General features: G+C 38.8%; 1 protein-coding gene across 7 annotated transcripts in view; it reads left to right on the top strand.

The window, feature by feature from the left end:
• INPP4A (inositol polyphosphate-4-phosphatase type I A) overlaps positions 1–22,260 on the top strand; it is a 46,019-nt gene that overhangs the window by 6,002 nt on the left and 17,757 nt on the right. For 2 of the 7 annotated variants that reach the window (XM_065854001.2, XM_065854030.2), the window contains exons 6-19: positions 79–190; positions 1,164–1,254; positions 1,952–2,099; positions 2,811–2,941; positions 3,303–3,407; positions 4,216–4,324; positions 5,867–5,881; positions 8,385–8,568; positions 9,911–10,129; positions 11,257–11,395; positions 14,837–14,869; positions 19,110–19,282; positions 20,719–20,842; positions 21,468–21,594. In XM_065854001.2, coding sequence (XP_065710073.1) covers positions 79–190; positions 1,164–1,254; positions 1,952–2,099; positions 2,811–2,941; positions 3,303–3,407; positions 4,216–4,324; positions 5,867–5,881; positions 8,385–8,568; positions 9,911–10,129; positions 11,257–11,395; positions 14,837–14,869; positions 19,110–19,282; positions 20,719–20,842; positions 21,468–21,594 — 1,710 coding nt within the window. Of the gene's footprint in view, positions 1–78; positions 191–1,163; positions 1,255–1,951; positions 2,100–2,810; positions 2,942–3,302; positions 3,408–4,215; positions 4,325–5,863; positions 5,882–8,384; positions 8,569–9,910; positions 10,130–11,256; positions 11,531–14,836; positions 14,870–19,109; positions 19,283–20,718; positions 20,843–21,467; positions 21,595–22,260 lie in introns of all 7 variants that reach the window. The other 5 variants (XM_065853991.2, XM_065854021.2, XM_071813612.1 and 2 more) reach the window with 4 other exon arrangements.

The following is a 22,260-nucleotide window of genomic DNA, read 5'->3' as shown; positions in this document are numbered from 1 at the left end:
ATAGCCTTTTATAAGTGTTCCCTTGTTGATAAACAGGTCCACCTCCAAAAAAATCTCAACGCAGAGTATTTGTTGCAGGTCGGCTGAAAGTGACCGTGTAGGTAACATTACAGTTATTGGATGGCAAATGGAGGAAAAAACTGACCAAAGGCCTCCAGTGACAAGGTCACCCGATACAATTAATGGAAGGGTGAGTATGAGTATCAGCTTCAGAAAAATGCAGATTGATTGGTAGTATTGAAATAAGTTGAGATCTGCTGTCAACTTTCCTGTCCATCTTGGTATTTAGTAGTGCTTTACAATTTCAAAATACTGTAAAGAGCAGCCTAATGGTGATGAAGTGGTTTTGGTGCTTTGCAGAGCTCTTGATGCTCATGTTTGGGGTTAAAAGTCTTGGAGAAAATGTTTGTTCACAGTGATTAAGCTGTAGCTTCAAGAGCTCATGCCCTTCATCAGAATATGCTTGTGGTATTGTGCATTGGCGTACTTGATGCATAGATAAACAGTTTCACAAAGAATTGGAAGACCGCTACATGTTGTGTATTGGAAGTTGGCATTAAGCAAATCTGTAATGGGAATGCTCTGTGAATTTCCAGAATTTTCACTTAAAAGATTTTAGTAAAACTTAACATATTACTTCAATATTGGAGTTTATTGTTTTTTTTCCTGTTCCCCAAAGATTTGGCTGAGAGCAGGTATTTATAGTGCTTTCTCAGCCTAGGCATTTGTTTAATTCTGTAAACCTTGTGTTCTGAATATTCTGGTGATAATTGTACTCCTATCTGTGTAACACAGTCACAATGTGGATTAGTATCACTTTCTATCCAGCCAGACCTGTATCTGCCAGATATTGGTGCGGTACCTTTAAGCGCTGTGGAGCTGTACTAACGTGAAGTAGTTAATGGGCTGGATGACAATTTTTACAGCATTTCAAACTGTGCAGTAGAAGTAAATAAGAATATTTACATTGGAGGGTTTAAGCTCATTAATTATTCCAGCTTGCAATGTTTTTTGCCCGTGGTAAACATATTTGAAATACTTATTTTAACCATCCATTTTGTTAAATATTACCTTCAAGTCTGTGTAATAGGGTCATTGCTGCATATTGCCCTGGCACTGAAGTTTTATTCTTTGCTACTTGTGTTATTTTTGTTTTTGTTTAGACTGTGTTGCCAGTTGATGAAAGTTTAACAGAATCTTTAGGAATCAGATCCAAATATGCTTCATTACGGAAAGATGCACTACTGAAATCTGGTAAGCTGCTGTGGCCTATAACAAGTAAGCATTAGGCATCAGTAAAAGCTGATCTCTTGTTGTCTGTCCGTGGCCCCAGGGCGTTTATTTAAGCAGATGCTTCATTTGAATAGGAACAGGCTGCTGATTGAGCAGCCCTCTGAGGGTCATTCAAGAATAAATGATTTTATCATCTGTGTATTTTATTTTATCAACTGTGTAGTAAAAACAGCAGAAGCAAACTTTTGTCATTAAGATGACTGTATAAAATTTTCCATGCAATTTGCTAGTCTATTCCAAAGTCTATTCCAAAGTCTATTCCAAAGCAATCATTGGAAGGTGAGGGGTGGGACAGAGGAAAACAGTGGCTTTAGAAGAAATTTCTTGAAGAAAGATTTGTTTTCCAGGAAATTATTGCATGAGAGGAAAATGCACAGTGTGTTAAAAAAGTAAAAGTAGTTTAAAAGTTGAATGTGCATTTTATTTCCTTACCAGTATTTTAAATCATTTGGAGGCTTTTCCTGAAAACACCGCAAGAATGATCATTGCAGAATGACCATGCTTGGAAAAGCTAGACTGATGCCTGATTAAACCAGTTCTTTACAGCACTGTGTTACAGCATGTTAGTGAATTGAAGCCATTTGCTTTAAAAAAGGAGAGACTTTCTAAACTTTCAACTCAAACTTTATGCTAAAATAACATTATTTTAATTCTTTAGTGTTTGGTGGCGCCATTTGCCGAATGTATCGCTTCCCAACCACTGATGGAAACCACTTGAGAATCTTGGAGCAGATGGCTGAGAGTGTCCTATCGCTGCACATCCCTAGGCAATTTGTGAAGCTGCTTCTAGAAGAAGATGCAGCAAGGTGAGTTCAGGCTGGTTTGCATGTATACAGCAGTGATATGGCTCTTATTTGAGTTACCAAGGAATGTGTCTGTCGTCATGCACAGAGGCACTGAAGAAAAAATAGTAAAAGCAGTAAGTTGCTGACTGTACAGAATCTCAGATGAAGGTTTTGTTGACTCATCTTTAGTCTCTCCAAACCCTTATAAGTGCTTACGCTTCTTAGGCGTTTCCTGCCTGACCTTGAAAACTGTTGTGTAGATATCTGGCCAGCACAGATACTCCTTCTACCAAATAGATGGATGCTAATCTCCTGCCTAACCCTTGTCACAGTTCTGATTTGAGAGCCACCAAAGTTCAGTGACGTGGCCTAAAAAAGACCTCATAGTCCCAAGTTACCTGACATGATGACAGTGCTCATCATTTGCAAATCGTTATATTGTTTGAGAACAGAAAGGTGGGAAGCTTCGGTTTTGACCAACACCTGAGACTCCTGGGGGGCACACAGTGTATTCTGCTTGTGAGGAACCTATCTACCTTGGGTTAGAGCCTAACAGCTCTGCTTTGGGACATGCATTTGGAAGCATTCCCAGTCTGGTGAGTACGTTAGACCAGAGTGAATTGAGAATGCGCCAGCTGAGGATGGTGCTACATTTGTAAAATGTGAAACTCGTTCTTGGTCAAGTGGAAATGGAGCTAAATGCCTATTTTTATTTTTTTTTTTCCTCCCTAGGGTTTGTGAACTAGAAGAATTAGGAGAACTGTCTCCTTGTTGGGAAAGCCTTCGTCGACAAATAGTTACCCAGTACCAAACAATTATTTTAACTTATCAGGAAAATCTAACTGACTTGCATCAGTATAAAGGTGATTTCTTTTTCATAATAACATGATACTTCTCAGCTGTGATTGTTAGCACTTCTCTGAAATTTGGAACCCAGAATGTTTTAGTTTGATGAGTAAAAAATACTATTATTAGATTTCTTTATTAAAGTTTGTTGTGAGTTTACTTACGATCTGACTATATTTATCTGCTTCATTCGTTCTCTTATTTTACGCTGAAAATCGAGAACAGTTATGAACAGTAACAGAAAGATATATTTTTTTTTTTTTTACTTTTTCTGCTTTACTTTTGGCACATAGAAAATGATGAATGAAGCTCTTTGAATGTTTTAGCATAAGCAGAAGCAGAGGGTTTTTATGCTTACTTTTCTCCTGCATTTCTCAGGTCCTTCATTTAAAGCCAGTAGCTTGAAAGCTGATAAAAAATTGGAATTTGTTCCTACAAATTTACATATACAGAGAATGAGAGTCCAGGATGATGGAGGATCAGGTATTTGTTTGTTTCTCTCTTTTTTCACCTTATTCTGTTACCTTTCTTTCCATTTATTTTTCTGTCCTCAGCCATGTAGCCAAGTCTCTACAAACTACTGCTCTGTAGCACTAGTGCTGCTTAGCATTTTTGTAATACTTTCTATCCTCAGATTTCAAATCTTTTTGCAAAAGAAGAGGTGTAAGTATAGTTATCGCTACCCTACAGGTGGCAAAACTAGGTTCTGGAATTAACTGTGCCCTAGGTAACACAAGTCAGCCTTTGTACTAGAGAATATATTGGATTAAGCTGTTGTATCCCTTCGAGTCATTTTGGATTGTAGCAGGACAGCAAAGGTTCTGACTGGTGTTTGTTAAACTTGTGCATTTTTTATCTGGAACCATCATGTACAGTTACGCAGTATCACACTGGTTTGTTCATATCAAGCTTGTTTCTTTATAAATAACCTAGGTTTTCCCTCTTAACAGTAATTCCCACTAGCCATGGATACACTTGTCCCATGTAGCCATGTGATGGATTCCAGTAACAGCAGGTTTTGTGTAAAGACCAATGTTCAAGGCTTCTTTTTCACTGTCAGTCTTCTAGATTAAGAAACAGAGGACCTGCATTCAAGTATGATTCTTTCACCTCAAAAGTACTTGAAGGAATTCCAGGGCTTCTAAAACAATTCGGTTTTCCATGTTCTTCAAAACACTGGCACAAAGTTCTACAAAAATCAGTTTCAGAGTAGCTTTTGAATTTTCCACAATTGTTTGTCCACAGTAAAGATGACAAGCTTTCATTTGTAAGTCCTTTTTGTCCATCCCAGATCAGAACTACGACATAGTCACCATAGGAGCACCAGCAGCTCATTGTCAAGGCTTTAAATCAGGTGGCTTGCGGAAAAAGCTGCATAAATTTGAAGAGGCAAAGAAACAGTAAGTAGAAATGTTGTTGTCAGCTGTTATTGTGCTTTTTCATTCCAGTCCATAATCAGTGATTTGGAAAACCAATCCATTCTCTGATTTTGTTGCACTTCATTCAATAGTTCTACTATACAATGTGAAGATTATTCTGTGTTTTGTTTTTTTTCCCCTTTATATTACCATATTTGTTTGTTTTACTGATGAGCCCTTTCTAACAGTCTTTTTAGGGAAGTCTTTAATTTTAATGAATACTTCTTGGTTCATTTAATTTAGCTATTTTAGGTGTTGAGTTTAGGTTCTACCTAACTGAAAAATTGTCTGTAGAACCTCCTCAGATGCGCTACATCATGCTTTCAATTTATTATTTTCAGCAGACTTTCACTCCTTTCAAAGCTTCAGGGTCCTGTTACTGAACTCTCTTTAGGGTTGTCAGCTTGGCCTTACTCTGCTCTACAGGCAGGATACTTGCCCTCCACTGTTCTGTCTTCAGAGACTGTCCAGTGACCTCTCTGGAAGTGCAACTGCAGGAAGGGATAAAAATTGGGAAGGTCACATATGCTAAAGGGAGAGACTTGCTTGGGAGCTGGGGTGGGTGCCGTGCAAGAGATAATGCCGTCAGGGTCTGCATTCCTTTTGCTGCAGTATGGAGAATTTAAGGAACAATGAGAACGGTGGGACAAGGAGTCATTGTAGCTAGGGAAAAGGAGACCTTGATAATGTCCTTCCAAAGAAAGGATTTGTAGGATTTGGAACTGATGGGAGGAGAGAGTGACGTGGGAGCCAGGTGCTGCCAACTGCAGAATTAGTTTTGGCAGTGGAGAACTGAATAGCAGCATCCTGTGAACATCAAGCAGATATGTACTGATAAAAAGATGGGTGCCAAAAATATGCCTGGTGTGATTATTCCTGACTTACAAAGTGTGCTAGGATGGGACTAGAGGGAACAGTAAACCTGGAAACACTGATGTGCTAGGCTTACCCGTCTTGTTCCTTTGATACCACTGTTAGTTTCTGAAATAACCTCCTTCTGTCAGCTTAGCTACTGAAATGGTCGTCACTCCTGCAGTGTCTTAACTTCCTGTGTCTTCTGGTTTTGTTTTTTTCCGCCCTCACCCAATAATTAGCTGATCAGTTGATTTCTATGCAGTACATTTTCCTCTAAGCTTTACAGAACTGTTCTTTCTGGGTCCATGAAAACTGCAGGTTCAACATTTGAAGAGTAACTTTCCTTTCAAGTTCTTCTATGCTATCATAAAAACCAGTATAGTAGAACTGAGATACATCTCCTCAATTTCTCTGTTACATAGATACAGTTCAGTTCTTTCTCCTTTCATTTGCAAAACTGTGCTTGGTGCATCCACAACATTTCCCTGAAACAACACATGGGCATCTGGCAATCTGTGTTTTTATGCTTACAAGTTTAATCATTATGTACCTGCCTTGTTGAAAAGATGACTCGAAGTTATTTCCCCAAACATCCTTTGTTTTGTTTTCTGCTTTTGGTATTTGCTAACAATCTGCTAATTTTATTTTGGTTTTTGTTTTTTTTAGCAGTTATGAGGAGTGTTGGTGAGTTTTATGTTTCTGAGAGTTCTGTAGAGAGGGTTTTTGTTCTTTGGGTTGTTTTCTTTTATTTTCTTTGGCAAAGATCTGGTGTGTTTTAAAGTGTGCAGGGCTTTTTAATGTCATGCATCATGATATCCCTAATTGTGCTCAAAGTAATTGTAGCTGCTTTGTAGAACAGGATGTGTGAATGAATTTCATTTCACCTGCAATGTTTGTTTGTAATGAACAGCTAGCTTCCTGGCTCTCTTCAATCATAAGAAGTTAGAAAGCTAGAGATCAGAGCACAAGCATTTTATGTATTTTTCTCTGTTATTTCTGCTGAAAACTGCATGGAGAGGGAAACACTCTGCCAGAGGTGGAAGATAATTAAGATAAATCTACGTATTTTTAAATCTTTATGGTGATAGATTGGGCATGGTTTATATTTTTGTAAGCCATGTCTTCATTTAAGTATTTTCACTTAATTTTTGTGTATTTTTCTTCATGTCATGATGTTGAGTCCTATGAAAAGGAAACCTTACTTGATGGTTCATCAGCGCAGAAGTTCTGCTCTAAATTACTCATATTAAAGGTTGAACCCCTAATTTGCTAGGGGTTTAAGGCTGTGTTACAGTTTGCTGATATAGTACAAGGAGAGCTGTTCATTTGAAAAAGCAATTGCAGGTTGGAAAGTAAATATATGTGAACTTTACACCATGAACTTTTCCCCCAATCATCCCAGCAAATATTTGTGATTAAAAATGTAATAATTCTAAATCAAATCTCAATATGCTGCATGGCCTTTCCTGCCAAATATGTCTTTATGCATGTTAACCACACTGTCGTGGAAAGAAATTGCTCAGAGGAATTGTCACTAAGATCGCCAGTCAATAGAGGGCAAAAATCATGTACAGGGGAAGTCCTAAAAGCTGAGATTCATTTGCTGCATGGCATGGCAGTACTGAGTGGTTGTTCTCTGCTCCACTCAGGTGGGTGACCAGAGGGACGCAAATAAGGAAATTCTTTCAAGAGTCACTTCTACAGTATATCCTTTGAAAACAAAGCCCCAATCTTTTATCATAATGGAGCTCAGACAGATCCTGGGATTAAGCTGCTCCTTTGCCTTAATATCCGTTAAGGGACAGCTGGTATTTGTGGCAATGATTTTAAAGCATGCCCCATGCAACCCTCATGTCTTACCTCACAGACACGCTGCAGAAATCAACACTCCTCGGAGGTTATGATCTGATGTAACTGTGCCTGGAAAAGAAACTCCTCTGTGTAATCTCTCAGCGTAGCTGTGTCCATCAAACAGTGCTGAGATTGGTGCGAGTGTTACTGTGCTGAAGCCATTCATGACTGGGGAAAAATGAATAAAATTAAGACAATATACAATTGGTGTCACCTCATGCTTGATGCCACATCCTGAATGGGCATAACACTTGTCACAACTGGTCCTGATGTGAAGGCCTGGTCTTTGTATAGTTTTCCTACTGGGGAGAAAAAAAAACTAGCATACTGCCTGGCAAAGGGAGTAGTGGTGAGTTGGTTCCAAATAGTGAACTAAGAGCACAACTTCAATTTCAACTAATTTTCGAAGCTAAAAGGCAGCTTTTGTGGATAGCTCTTCTCAGTTAGGATTCAATCACCCTTTAGAAGTGCTGTTCTCTCTGCCACACTTACAAAGTCCAAGCATCTGTCTTGGTTGGACTGGATAAGCAACTTGTGTAGATATCTAAACTTAGAGGACATAAACTATTCTCCTCCACCACCAAGTAAGCAGTCTCAGTGGAGCTGTAGTATCCCAATATATAGATTGGTATTGCTTTATATTGTTACAGCTGAGTTTATACTAGGGAGAGTTGTACTATGTCCCTAGGTTGGTATAGTAAGCGTATACAAACAGAACCTATACCAAGGACAGGGTCCTTGGATTAGCCTGGAGGTATACTTTTTTAATGTGTCATAAGATTGCTTCTGCTGGTGTAACTGGAATCAGGCCTGCAATAGAGGAAAGGATACACTAGCAGAAAGAATTTTTGTTAATACCACAGTGTTTTCATTACAGATCTGGGTGGCATTTCTGTGTTGGAAGGAGTGCAGATTTTCTTTTCATGGTGTTAAGAGCTGTGTGATAATACAGGTTTCTACACCAGGCCTCAGGGAAGTGTCTGTGTCATAAGGAGAGGGAGAGTGGGGCAAGCTGTCTCTGCAAACAGTGGTTCTGCATCTGATGGAAAAATCTGTATCACCCACATTCTCCTCAGCAAAACTGTCCCTCTGGTATACAAGCTCTGCCTACAGTCCCTTGGCATAAGGAATTAGTAAATTTGCATCTAAATGCTTTCAGTAAAGGAAGAGAAGGCTCTAGGATCATGTTCCTGCTGTGCAATTGCCCACTGGCCTTTCACTGTTGATTGCTAGCTTAGGTAATTTTTTGTTGTCTGCCATTAATTCCCCAGCATGCCACTATAATGTGTGTACCCCTAGATCAATTTTCTCCCTAAAATCAGTCTTTCTTTCCCAGCACTTCAACAGGTTCCCAGTCTATAATATACATCCCACAGGACATCGTTAGAGCAAAGGAAATTATTGCACAGATCAACACCTTGAAAACACAAGTCAGTTACTATGCAGAAAGGCTCTCAAGAGCTGCCAAGGATAGATCAGCTAATGGCCTTGAAAGAACACTTGCCATCCTAGCAGACAAGGTAGGAGAGTAATACATTTATACACTGAAGCACAGCATATTTTATTCTGTCTCTGTCTTTTCTTGAAGCATCAATTTTGCCTTGTTCAGTAGTGTATTGTAACATGTACAGTCCTAAAGCAAAAGCAGAATCAGACCAGCTTTTGAAATTTGCTGCTTTTTATTTAGGTTGTCTCCTACTTTTCACACTCTTGCCTTCACCTCCTCTTGAGAGTGCAGTGGAGAGCAATGTCCTCTGGTTTCCTCTATTAATTCATTATATTCCGGAACTGTGTGTTTTTCACTTTCTTTTATTCCCTTTTCTCCATAACCACCTTCTTTTTTTTTTTTTTTTTTTAAAATGTTCCTCTGAGTCATCTGTCAAGCAGCAGCAACTGGACATAACTTAAGTAAATGAAGCAGTTCTGTATTTTTCCACTGGTGAAATAAGGAATAAGATTGACTTAGCCTTTGCTTAAATTATAGTGATGTGAATCAGGTATTCTGGACCCACAAGACTGGACTCACAGCTGAACACAATTTTATTTGGAGGGACAAAGAATCACATTCAGTTTTAGTGACATCCTCTGTCCCTGAAGCAGATCTGAAGGTTGGAAATGGCAGTAATGGCCAATATGCTTGCCATAAAGTGCCCCAGTGGAGGGGATATCCATATGACTTTGTAGAGTGCAAAAAATTATGTGACCCCATGTAAATGTATTATTTATTATAGTATTCACTCTAGATGAGTACAGCGTGTATAACTGATCTGTGGGATTTTCTACAGCTGGACAAACGTATGTATAATATAGTAAGGGCTTGTTTGTTGTTTTCTTTTTTTTAATAGATGTGCAGGCCAGATACTTTTCATATTCACATAACTTGCAGAAACTATTTAATACAACACCAGCAGATAAGACAGGGAACAAGTTGCTTTGATTAGGGGGTTATATCTTCAGCCCTCCTCTTGTCTTGTTCTGATTTCAGACAGGATGGTGGAGGTTAAGCATGATCTCTCTGGTGTGGCAACTATTGTGTGGGGAGTAAAAATGTCTGCACGTTGTTCTAAGCTTTCATCAAATAGAGAGTGCAAAAAAGGGTGAATTGCACATTTATTAGTAAAATTTTCAACAGCTGCAAGGCTAATATAGTAGAACTGACTTTGGAAATGTACCATTTGTCATTTGGTATCCTAAACTGCTTTTAAAGGCTTTTCTGTGAAACACCTTTGAAGGCACCTTATAGACAATGGTTAGTTTCTTTTCCAGATACAAGTTCTTCTTTTTTCATTCTGTGAAAGAATACAGCATAAATTGCTATAAATGGAAATGTTGTTAACATGTGGGTGGTTTATTGCTTTTTAGACCCGGCAACTTGTCACAGTCTGTGACTGTAAGCTGTTGGCAAATTCAATACATGGACTGAACGCTGCAAGGCCAGATTATATAGCTTCGAAAGCTTCTCCAACCTCGGGAGAAGGGGAGCAAGTGATGCTGAGGAATGATCAAGATACACTTGTGGCCAGGTGGACGGGAAGAAACAGCCGATCTTCTCTGCAGGTGGATTGGCATGAAGAGGAATGGGTACGTTTGGTTAGTGGAGTGATGAATGTTTTCTTCTTTTTAGAAGTTGTTTGCGTTGTTCTTTTGTTTATAAGCTCCATAATTTGTCACCAGATACGCACACGATGACTATTTTGGAGGTATTGTTCAACTAGCAAAAATGTGCTCCAGCCTGTGCTCAGTTACATGTTGGCATTGGAATACAAACAGGCCTTAATGAATATTTCTAGATCTCCTGAACAGTGGAGATCATTGCAGTAGGTGCATGGCTTTTCTGAAGTTAGTTCCAAGGGAAAGTAAACAGTTTTTAATGGGGGGGGAGCAAATACAATACTACAAAGAGCTTTTACATTTCTCCAAGATAAAGCATATTTTGCATGTGTTAGCTATACAATTCAGCCTTCCTGGCTTTTGTTCTCATCTAAATATTTAGAACTTGCAGAACATCTCTGTTTTGATTATGAACAGCATTTTGAAACTGTTTGCACAAAGAATTTAAATGGTTTTCCTTACCACACTGCCAATTGAAATGAGAATTGGGCTGTTTAAATTCTGTCATTGTGTAATATAAACAGAAGTGAATTAGATCTCAAAAAATAGTCAAGATTAATTAAAACCATTATTAATATTGTGAAATATCAATTTAGAAATGAGATCAGTTTCATTTTGGAAATGGAGCCTTGGTAGTTTGAATTGTTTTGGCTTACTTTGATGTACAATCAAACTCACAATAATGAGATATGAATAAATCCAATTTAATTATTTAGATAATAATACATTACAGTAATTTTATCTGTTATTCACTGAGTCATATACAAAAAAAAGATGTGTGACTGTATACAATTATTACGTCAAACATGAGTTTCAGGAATAAACAATAGTGCCGAGTGAAAATTGGAGCCATACTGTGGGAAGAGGTGGATTTACTTAGAAAATAACTTTGCAATTTACCACACAAGTCATGTGACTACATATCGTTGACATGCTGGTATACATTATTTATATATCCAGGGTTTGTGTGTGCACAAATGTAAATGTGATAACTCAGAGGAATTGTGACTAGAATCACAGGAGAAAATATATTGCCAAGGAATTTACCCAATGTCTCTTTTCATTTTCAGTTGAGAAATAAATCTTTTTTTTTTAAGGAGAAAGTTTGGTTGAATGTTGACAAAAGTCTGGAGTGTATTATACAGAGAGTGGACAAACTTCTCCAGAAGGAGCGCTTGCAGAGTGACAGCTGTGAAGACGTTTTCCAGTGTGATGTCAGCTGTACTAGTAAGAAAGGTAATCGGGACACTCGTGCCTACTGGATAAATCCAGAAGATTTAAATGAGACCTCATCATCCTCACCACCTTCATCATCCTCACCACCACCTTCATCCACACCATCCTGTGCATGCCATTCTCTCAGAAAGACAAGTGCGTATGCCAGACACCGCTTCTCGCTGCTGCTCTCTTGCTGTGCGCTGGCATCATTCCTAAACCTCCGCTACATCCTTCCATGTGTTTTTAGTTTAGTTGTGGTGTTGAGCACTGATGACAGGCAAAAGGGGCTGGTGGTGTATGGAGAGCTGCTAAGCCCATTACTTGTTCTGAAATCCTGATCCCACTGAAATTGTTGCCAAATCCATTGATGGCAGTGGCATTTGGTTTTCATACTGGGTGTCTTAAGCTGGTAAAACAGGTGTTTAGGTTAGCACATGTCAAACACCACCCATAGCTCTCCTGGAGGCTTCAGCTTCTTTGCAGCAATCAAAGCTCATGACAGTGAACCTCTATAAAAGATAAATAAAACATAAGAGAAGTGCAGGCACTACTGCAATGCTAATGGTCCCAGCCAGGCTGCGAAAGCATAGGAGGGGGACCCAAGCAGTCCCATTAGACTGAGCTGAACTTGGATGAACCTACTGGAGTGTGATGCAAATTTTATCCCAAATTGTCAAAAGCTGTGGTGCTCAGGCAATCAATTAGTTAGACTTCTTGTAGCTGGGAGGTAGGAATTGGCAGTGCAATCTCTCAGTGGAATAATGCTATCAAACTTTGAGGTAAAGTGGGTGCTGGATTGAATCCAGCATAATGCCATTAGCATGTGAATGGAAGAAATCCTTATCAGTTTAGGTTGACAGTTTTGCAGCCATGAATTAAGTTTCAGGATTATTTTATTTACATATGTACTTATTTGGCTTATTCTCATATTCTTTAAATGTGGTCACTATAATTTGGCCACTTCATAGAGCAGGTGTGCCAAGTTATGGTCTAGAAAGATTGATTTGTGTTTTCATTTCCTTTGCCTGTTCTGTCTTACTGTTTGATGGCCCTTTGTCCCTTACGTGTGTCTGTGACTTCATGTCCATCCCATTGTTAACATTTGCAGTGGAAGGCAGTACCTTAAGAAAAAGAAAGCAAGAAGGAAGTTAGATGTTAATATATTTCTGTATGGCTTTGTAAATGTTACGTATGGTTTTCTTTGTATCTTAAATGACCATGTTTTTCTAGATTAGACTGATATTTTTGTGTATTACAACGGAATAGGAGAGTTGGTTCTTGTTTCAGATTGTTTTCTCTATTAATCTTTGACAATATTTCTTCTACCAGTTTGATACCTTTAAATGTTTTTATTTGCTATCTAGTTTACATGAAGTTTTATATGTATTTACATGAAAGTTTCATCAGTAAACTTCAGTGCACCTTCATAACAATGACTAAAAGTTGTGGATTTTTAATATTAAAAAGAATAGGAAAAATCTGTGGTCAGTGATATCAGAAACTTTTCTCAAGACAATTTGATGCTGAAAACATCTTAGAACAATAATTGTCTTTCATTTTCAGTTGATCTTTTAAATCCACTCTGGATTTTGTCTCTTACACCATATGAAAGTAGAGTTAGCTACACTTCCCTACCAAAGGTTTTGTTTGTGGCAAGAGTTTCTGATATCTTTCCCTGCTATTCCTTCAAAATAGGAAAAAAATCTTACCATTTAATCCGCAGAACCTGGGACAGAAACATTGAATCAAGAATTGCACTTTGGAGCCTTATTGTAAGCCATGGCAAGCTGAGTACTTGATCATATTCTTATCAAATGTAGCTCCTAATTAATGGCCAGTATTTTTGACAGATGAACAGGTTCAATACTATGAAAAAGACTGGTCTTACTGAAATGAACGGGAATTTTTCAGTTGAGTTGCTTTCCTTGACTCTACACCAAGCCTGGCCTGTTAAATGGTTTTAAACTAAAAGATGGTAGATTTAGACTAGATGGAAGGAAAGAATATTTTGCAGTGGCAGTGATGAAACACTGGCCCAGGTTTCCCAGAGAGGTGGTAGATGCCCCATCCCTGGAGACATTCCAGGCCAGGCTGGACAGGGCTCTGAGCAACCTGATCTAGTTGAAGATGTCCCTGCTCATTGCAGGGGGTTGGACTGGATGAGCTTTGAAGGTCCCTTCCAACACAAACTATTCTGTGATTCTATGATTTACCCTTTCACTGTCACTTGTGACAACTAATCATGGGAATAATTGAGGGACAAAGAACGTACAGAATCACAAGTACAGAATCACAACATTTTAAAGTTTTTTCTTGTCGTGTGTTCAAAGAACTAACACATTTTCTGTTACTGATTTTGAGCTTTGAATAAATGACACTGAGCAAAGAGTGGCCAGAAAATTTTTTCAAAGCAACGTGAAAACCAGCAAACTGAGATAGTTCCAGAATTGGTATGAGAGAGTAGAATGTTATCAGAGGACTTTGGAGAATCTTTCTAGAAATGAATGTTTGTGAAAGAAAATACTGCCCGAAACAGTAGAAGGGGGATTTATGAAATCCTTTTAAAATGTATTTTTGCTATAGGCTTAGGTGTTCATTACTAAAATTGCCTGGGGCATATAGCTTCTTTAATGAACACGAGTTTTAATTTACTGAGAGGTTTTTATCATGGATCCTCTAGGTCAGCTGATTGTCCTCATGCATACAATTGAATTTGATATTTTCTGTTCTTACTTTTAAATCAATAATTCATTTACTAGTAAATCTAGATATAAATAACAGAAGTTGAAATCCTTTTAGCTTAATAAACTACTTTCCAATAATGCAAGACTTGCTCTAACAGGGTGTATATTATATTTTTACTGTTTACCTTGCACTGAAGTGTGTTTTAATCTGAGAGCTTGTTGCTCCCACTGAAGTGAGTGTTGAACACTGGTGAGGTTTCAGACCTTAACATACAATCTAATGCTTGTGTTAACTATCTCAAAAATTGTCTAACAGAAATTTGTCTAAGACAGTGAGGTCCTGTTTCTTTATTACTCTTGCATTGTGGCTGCCTAAATATAATCTTCTGTTAAGCACATTGAATTTACTGCTAGTCTTTTACTATTCTGTTTAGCAGCCTTATTGCCAGCTTACTATATAATTGCACTAAACCAGTGATTCTCAAATTGTGCCCTGTGGATTGCTGGGGATTGACAGTGAACTTACTGGTAATCCACAGAGCGCCCTTGAGCTCGCAGGTACTGGCTTTCTTCCAAGTCCCCATCCAGGTGTTCCTCTGATCAGAAACAGTGAAGTGGAGGAGCTAGCCCATGCCCTTGGTGCCTGCAGGCAAAGGAGCTCCTCTTCCCTCAGTGAAAGTGTTTGAGAACTCTGGCATTGAGCATTTGAGTTGCTTTTGTTTATACTATGTTGCTGCTCCTTAATCATGCATGTTGCCCCTCCATTTCTGTGCAGATTGCAGCCCCGCTCCAGAAGAATCCGGCCCAGGTACGTGCATTCATGGCTTCTGCTTCTTCTGAAAATTGCAGGGGTTTGTTCGTAATTAACAACGAAACAAGTGCCTTGCTGTTAAGATTGACCATTTTGAAATGGTAATGCTCTGCATTAAACATATTGAGAAGTTATTGTTTTCTAAATAATAGTGCAAGGGAGTATCTGGTAACTTCTCATGTCCAAGTGTGGGAAAGCACTTGTTTGTGGCCTCTTTGCTTTCTCCAGTTGATGTGTTTCAGCAAACTGTTGAAGCTGACAACAATTTGAGGCCTTTTCCGAATGTCACTGAACTCTGTGGGAGTCTGACATTTCAGTTGTTTCAGACATGCCCTTTCATATGTGCTGTTGAGCTGGCCTTTCTGAATGAGAACTCGAGCAGAACATGGAGCAGTCACCAAAGCAGATAGAAGATCTCTGTTGTGGGTACACACCAAGCAGTGCTGGACACTGCAAATCTAATGTTTTAGAATACAGAATTGAGGAGAATTTCATTGCGCTGTTAGCCTTCCTTCCGCTGTCCTTGTACTTCCACACACTAGTGTTGCATTTACAAGGTCTGAATAATATACCTCTGTAATACTGCTCTCTCCCAACTAGATGGCTGCAATTTCTCCCATTTGAGAGTAGTTTAATCTGAGTTCAGTGAAGGTTCAGTCTTTGCACTGTTACAGCATGGCCTTATGGGTTTAGTGGAATTAAGGGAAAATAAAGCTCCAGTGCAGGTATGATTTTCATCTTCACAAAATATATTAATGTTTTTCTCAGCTGTGTACTCTGTTTCCTTCTGTCTCTAAGAAAGTGTTTCTGACAATAAAAGACTCCACGTGTTTTTAATTCCTGGAATATCCCTTCAGTTTTTGCAAAATATCAATGTAGTACATAAATGAATGCTATTTATATGTTTTTAAGATTGGAGTAATTAAAAGCAGCCAAGTTACCCCAACTGGGTGCCCAGATATACACAAAACCACATCTTAAACATAAGTGGTTGAAGCCACAGTGTAGTGAAATACTTAATACTTGCTTTCTCTGAAGACAAATGTGACATGACTGTGTGCTTAAGTGAGTTGCCAATTATACTTTACTGGATCAGACCTAAGTAACTCACACTTTAGTAAATCCCTTTTTTAGAGATTATGAGTGCTTGCAACCCTGACCTAAACCAAGGGCAACTGTGGGTGCACAGTATGGATACTAAGGTTTCTTTTTAATATGAAAAGACTAAAAATATATTTTCAGGGTTCTGGAGGACCATTATTTGAATAATATTTTTATTGCTCCAGAGAAGAGAGAAAAAGCAAAAACTTTTCCCACCTGTCATTACATCCTTGATTTATACAGGCTTTATGTATTAGGTTCTCTTTACAGAACATTGATTTATAAAATAGTCAGTAGTATATAGTCAGAGAAGCTCCACTATGTGAACTCATAGGCCTTCGCAGCATATCTCTCTCTCTCTCTCTCTGTCTCTCTTTTTCAAAATGCCACATTTCCAAGTGTACATTAAGGTATGACTTTGGTCAGCAGCAGTCATAAGAAAAATAGCAAAGACTTACGGGGCCAAATCTGGCCCTTCCTTACCTGCCAGAATTCATTGGTAGCTGTTTGAGTGGAGACTGCAGGATTTGCTTCTTCCTGTACAATATAAAGCACCTTGAGCAAATGACAGGCATCCTGATGGTTTGCACAAGGCCAGTTTTTAGACAGAATAACTTTTAACATGGACTAGAAACCTGTGATTAAAAAGCAGGATTTCTGTCCCAAACATACCAAGAGCTAGCTTGGACTAGGTCTTTAGCAGTTGTAAACTTGTAACAACTTGTTGCATCTCCATTTTGCAGGCCATGCGCCAGATCATCCTACCTACGATCTCCCCAGTGGAGTCTATAATAGTTCTTTAAAGTTCTGGTAATCTCACAGAATGTAGGAGGAGACCTCAGAGTAGATTTCACATTAGAATTAGTGCCTCATGGTGGTTGAAGGTGCTGTTGATTGATTTGGTAGAAAATATACTTTCAGTAATAAAGTTCTCTTAGGTAAATTAATGAGGGGAAGACAGAAGGACAGGAAAATCCAGGTGAAAGTTGAACACTTAGAGTCCTTTCACATTTATTAAATTGCTGCTAGTGAAATGTTCCAACCTGATTTGAGCCTGGGAGTGCAATTCCTTTTATTCCTGTTTACTGTTAATAGCAACTACCATTGACTAAAAAAGTTAAAAAAACACAGGTGACACCTCTGTGAAGTAGGCAGCAAAAAGCATTTAGAATTCTGCAGGCTGACAAGGGTTTGTTTATTCATGGCCAAAACTTTAAACCAAGAGAATACACAGCCCAGAGGATTTTTGCTCATTACCCTGGACAGACCACTGCGTTGAGTGTGAGTGTTGGGAGAAAGAAAACAGTCTAACAATTGCTTTGTCTTCAGGCAGGCTGGTGTACCACCAGTATGCTTTGCAATTACCACAGATAAGCATATTTTTTTCAAATTAAGTGCTGCTAGACACACTACCATTTGAAATCTCCACTGAGTTAGTAACTATATTCATGTATGTATATCCAGGCAATGGGATGATGATGATGTGCTGGAAGATCTTTTCTGTTCTTTTTGTCATTCTCATTTGTTTATAGAAAAGTTCTTAAATGCAGTAAGAGAAACACTGCTAGTATCATCTGTGGTTTGCTTTTTAAGTGTTCATGGGGCCATGTTATGGCATCTGCTGTATTTTGAGAGAAAGACATTTAAAAGAACATAAAAGACAAGCTGTAATTCCTTGCCTGTTCTTTTCATTTTTCCTGCTTTTTTATGGCAAGGGAACAGAGCCAAACAACTTCCCCTTTGTGTAGTTTATTATGTTATCTATCTACTGCACAGAACAAAAGCAAGAAGGATAGTCCTGTTAATCTTGTCAGTTCTGTTTCTGCTAAGAGACTTCCAAAGATCCCCTTTTTGGCTGGTTATCAAAGCCGTTTATTATTCCTAGCTCTTGGTCCTGCCTTTGAGTCAAAATCCCAAACAACTTCCTTTCAGGGGCTTGCAGTGCCCCACTCATGCAGGTCCTGTTCTGTATGTTGCCTTGTTCCTACAGCTAACCAGGCTGGGGTTGTGTGTATTCTGTTTGTGAGCTCCGATGCTTTTTAAAAATAAAACACATTGTCCTTCCCTTTAAAAAGAGAAGTTTTCTTCTGTTTCAACTTTACATTAAGGAGGGCAAAACCAAAGCACGGTTGTATTTTCTTTTGTATTGCAGAGAGAATGGGTTTTGGTATGGAATCTGAATAATTTTTCATACAGTCTTGGAAATAGGTTTTTAAAATTGATGGTTAAGACAGAAAGTGAAAGAAGGAAAGAAAAGCAACTGAGCTTGTGGGGCATTTTAAGGCAGAGCAATCTCTTAGGGAGAGGGAGTGGCACAATGTTTGGAGTACTAAAATGGGACTTTGGCAACCCAGTTTCATTTCTGTGTACCCTGTGTGGGACCTTGAACAGAGAGTCCCTCTGGGACAGGTGTTGTGTCTTTCAGTGGAAGTCAAGCTCCAAACTACTTCCAAGGATCTGTCCGACTCACTTTTAAGTCACTAAGTGTTTCTAGCTAGCTAGCTCTAAGCCTTCAAAGCCACTCAGCGGAGGACACCTAAGACTACCTACATGGATTTTTCACCTCTCTGCCTTATTATTTCTAGGCTGCAAATGAGAGAGAAGCATTGTCTTACCTCACTGAGGTGCAACAAGGGTCAATAAGTTGGTGAGGCAGTTGGATGATATCTATGAGTTCACAAAAGATTCAAGGCAAGATATTTGGGAGAAATCTCATTGGCAGAAATGGCTAAGCAAATAGTCACTGTCTCTGTTATATGTTGGACTCCACACTGTCTGTCCACATATGCACTATGAAAGGGTATGTTTGCACATGTATACACAGTTATATACACTTGTGTATATAGAAATTAATCTTCCTGTTATGCTTTCCAAATGAGCTATTGTATAGCCTGTTCTGTGGGCACACATTTGGGAGCTATTACATGGTCAGGAAAGTCATAACATCCTTACAGAATAAAATTCTGTAAGATTATTTAATTAATAACAAGCAGGGAGTAACCAGCCAGAGAAAATAAAACAAGACCTAGATGTGAATTATCAACAACTTGGACTTGCAAAAGGAAGTTTCTTCTTCATGCGTGTTTGTTTCAAATAGGGTATTTACAGTGCTGCCATTTTTTTTTCTTTTAACCAGGTGAATGGAGCGAAGCTCTTTATCCTTTGCTGACAACACTCACAGACTGCGTAGCCATGATGAGCGACAAGGCAAAGAAAGCCATGGTCTTTTTATTAATGCAGGACAGTGCCCCGACAATAGGGCTCTGCCTGAGCCTTCAGTATCGCAGGGATGTTGTCTTCTGCCAAACTGTAAGCAAGCAAATATGCATTATTTGATGGCACCACTTTGACGTGTGATGGGTTTTATATGAAACATGAAAGATGACTGTTTTCAGAATGTTTCAGATCTATTCTACACTTGGGTTTAACACTGTGATCTCCTCTCACAGGCTGTGCTATCCTGTCCTTACATGTCACCTACATGTATTTGGCAATAAATAACTGAAGTGGTCCCTTGGATATGCATTCAGTTTTTGAAAAAAACATTATTCCGGAACTATGGAAAACATACTGCTGTCTGCAGAAAGAACCTTTGCCTTCCAATGCCACCAAACTAAAATCAAAAGATATCAAAGAGGCAAGGTCGGGGGGGGAGGGCGGTCCAGGGAAGCCCATGAGCAGAAAGTGTGCTCTTTCAATTACCTTTGTTGTTTTCCACATCAAGAAAACTGACAGGATCTGTGGTACCTAAGGAGAGAAGTCCAGTTACAGGGAGAGAAATTAGTGCTATTTTTTTTCCCTAGATGTTCTGCTTCTAGTCCTGCTGGGATCTTTTGTGTCAGCCACTGATTAGCAGGTGTCTGCACTAAAAAACCTTCCACATTTCTTCTGCCCATGACACTTCTGTAGTGTGTCTACTTCCCTGTGAAATCAGTATCTTGTTCATTTATTTCAGACAGCTTATCTCTTGGACATTGTTTGGTAGGGCTGTTGTCTCAAAATAGAATATCTCATAGAGATAAATTCAGGGTATTTTTCTATTCAAAACCCACTTCATATTGCAGATAATTTTGAATATGTTGACACATCATAAGCAGAACTGTATTCCCTTCTGTTTAATTCTGTAATGAAGTTATACACCTGTGTATATAACATATGGCAATCACCTGGGAAATTCCTTTGTTGACAGAGTGAGTTAAGGCTAGTACTACTCTTAGAGCTTAGTACTGTGTCTTCAGGACTTTGTCCTGAATATCTCGTAACGCTAGAGTTTGAATAGTTGCGTAATGCAAACAGATATTGCATTTTTACATTTTTTTACAATACTGTTTTTTAAAGAAATCATTTATTCATACTGTCAGAATTCATGGCCTGGAACTAGGTGTGTTGCTTTTCCATCTGTAACTAAAACAGTTCTCCAAGGAAGCTCTTTTGTACTTTGTAAGTTGTAGACCTTAATGCAAGTGATTGTGTCCAGAAAACAAATGGAAGATCAACAGCAGTCCTGTCTTGGGAGAGCTTGCAAGATGGAGGCAGTGTACCCTAAATCTGATTTTATGAGTGTTTTGTTTTTTTCTGGATTCGTTGTCTCTCTTCAGCTGCAAGGAAGAGTGATGCTTAAGAGAAAAGAGCAACAGTCTGACAGATTTTATGGCATCTCTTATATGTGATATTGTTTCTGTTTGGGACGGAAGAGCCTTTTTTGTCTGGAACCATTTCAGTCCTCTGTGTTTTCTCTCCCACAGCTGACAGCTCTCATTTGTGGTTTCATTATCAAGCTGAGGAATTGCCTGCATGATGATGGATTTCTAAGACAACTCTACACCATTGGCTTACTGGCACAGTTTGAGAGCCTGCTGAGCACTTATGGTAAAGGCACAGGGCAAGTGGGTGGTATTAGCCGTTGAGTCAGCAAATACTGCTTTAAATTGGCTACAGCAGGACATGAGTGTTTGGAACTGTCTGCAGCTTAACTACAAAATTTTGAAAACTGAAATGCAAATCCAGATTATATCTGGAGTACTTAATTAGCTAGCAACTCTCATTTTCTTTGCATTTAATTGAGCTGCTTCTGAAGGATAAAAGTCAAGTGTCCCAGTCCTGTGTCTAAACAGCCATCTGGATGCCAGTTAGGGAATGCTTTACTGAACAGACCTGGAATACCTTATAACTTTTCCAACACAAAGGGCATCAAGGGTGTGACAATGCCAGGAAGACCTTACTGGCATTGTCCAAATTGGAAAATCAGCGTATAATCTACTTCAATAACAATAGTCTGGGCTGTGCTAGTTAATTGGTGTTCCGTAAACTTACTAAACCCATAAAGTAAATCATGACATTGTCTGTACATCAAGGTGAAGGCCTGGTCTTTGCACCCGTTTTGTCCATAGAACTTCTTTATGAGAGTGATGACCTACAGTCATCATCAGATTGATAAAGGGAAGTTGTATGTAACAAATAATGATTACAATTCATTTTTTCCTCCTTGATTTAGGTGAGGAGCTGGCAATGCTGGAGGACATGAGTTTGGGAATCATGGACTTGAGGAATGTAACCTTTAAAGTAACTCAGGCCACATCAAATACATCTACAGACATGCTGCCAGTCATCACTGGAAATCGGTAAAAAAAATGGGGGGGCAAGAAGTAGGGTGGGACTGCAGACAGGAGAAGCAGTGATACTGCACTTGAAATGAATTATTTGCTGTTGTACTGTGCTGGTCTTCTCAGAATTTCAAAGAAATGTTTTGAAGTGGCCTTACTCATTTTTACTGCTATTTCATTTTACAGGGAGCTAAGCTGAAAAGAGATATATGGCAAACATGGTAGTAGTGTTTCATGAACAAATATCATCTTGACCTAGCCTTCCAAAAATCATAAGCCAGAAGTATTCAATCTTTTCTTAAGCACTTGTGCTGTTTTTAAATTTCAGACTTACTTTTTGAGACTGATCTCACTGTCTGAAATTCGCTGCTGTTGATCAGTTGGTCAGTGCTTTACTGTATGCCACTGACTAATGGATCACCATTAGCACAACAGGATGTGGAACATGTATCAGGCAGTTGATGGGCTGCTGCTGAAGTGAGGCCTATTTAGGATCAATTTCCAAAGTATCGGGGCCATTATTTAGGTTAAATTTCCAAAGTATCAGGGCCAAGCTGGCTTTAACTTACTGATGCTTGTGAAACACCAGACTGCTGCTCATTTTGGTCACTTGTCTGAAAAGAGATATTTTCCAGTTTGAGCTTAAAAGCAATTTTTCTTTTAAAAGTCTGAAATAACAAACAT

Source organism: Patagioenas fasciata, chromosome 1, assembly GCF_037038585.1.
Source record: "Patagioenas fasciata isolate bPatFas1 chromosome 1, bPatFas1.hap1, whole genome shotgun sequence".
NCBI lineage: Eukaryota > Metazoa > Chordata > Aves > Columbiformes > Columbidae > Patagioenas > Patagioenas fasciata.
Note: the sequence above shows the minus strand (reverse complement) of the source record. Positions and strands in the feature narration are given on the sequence as shown.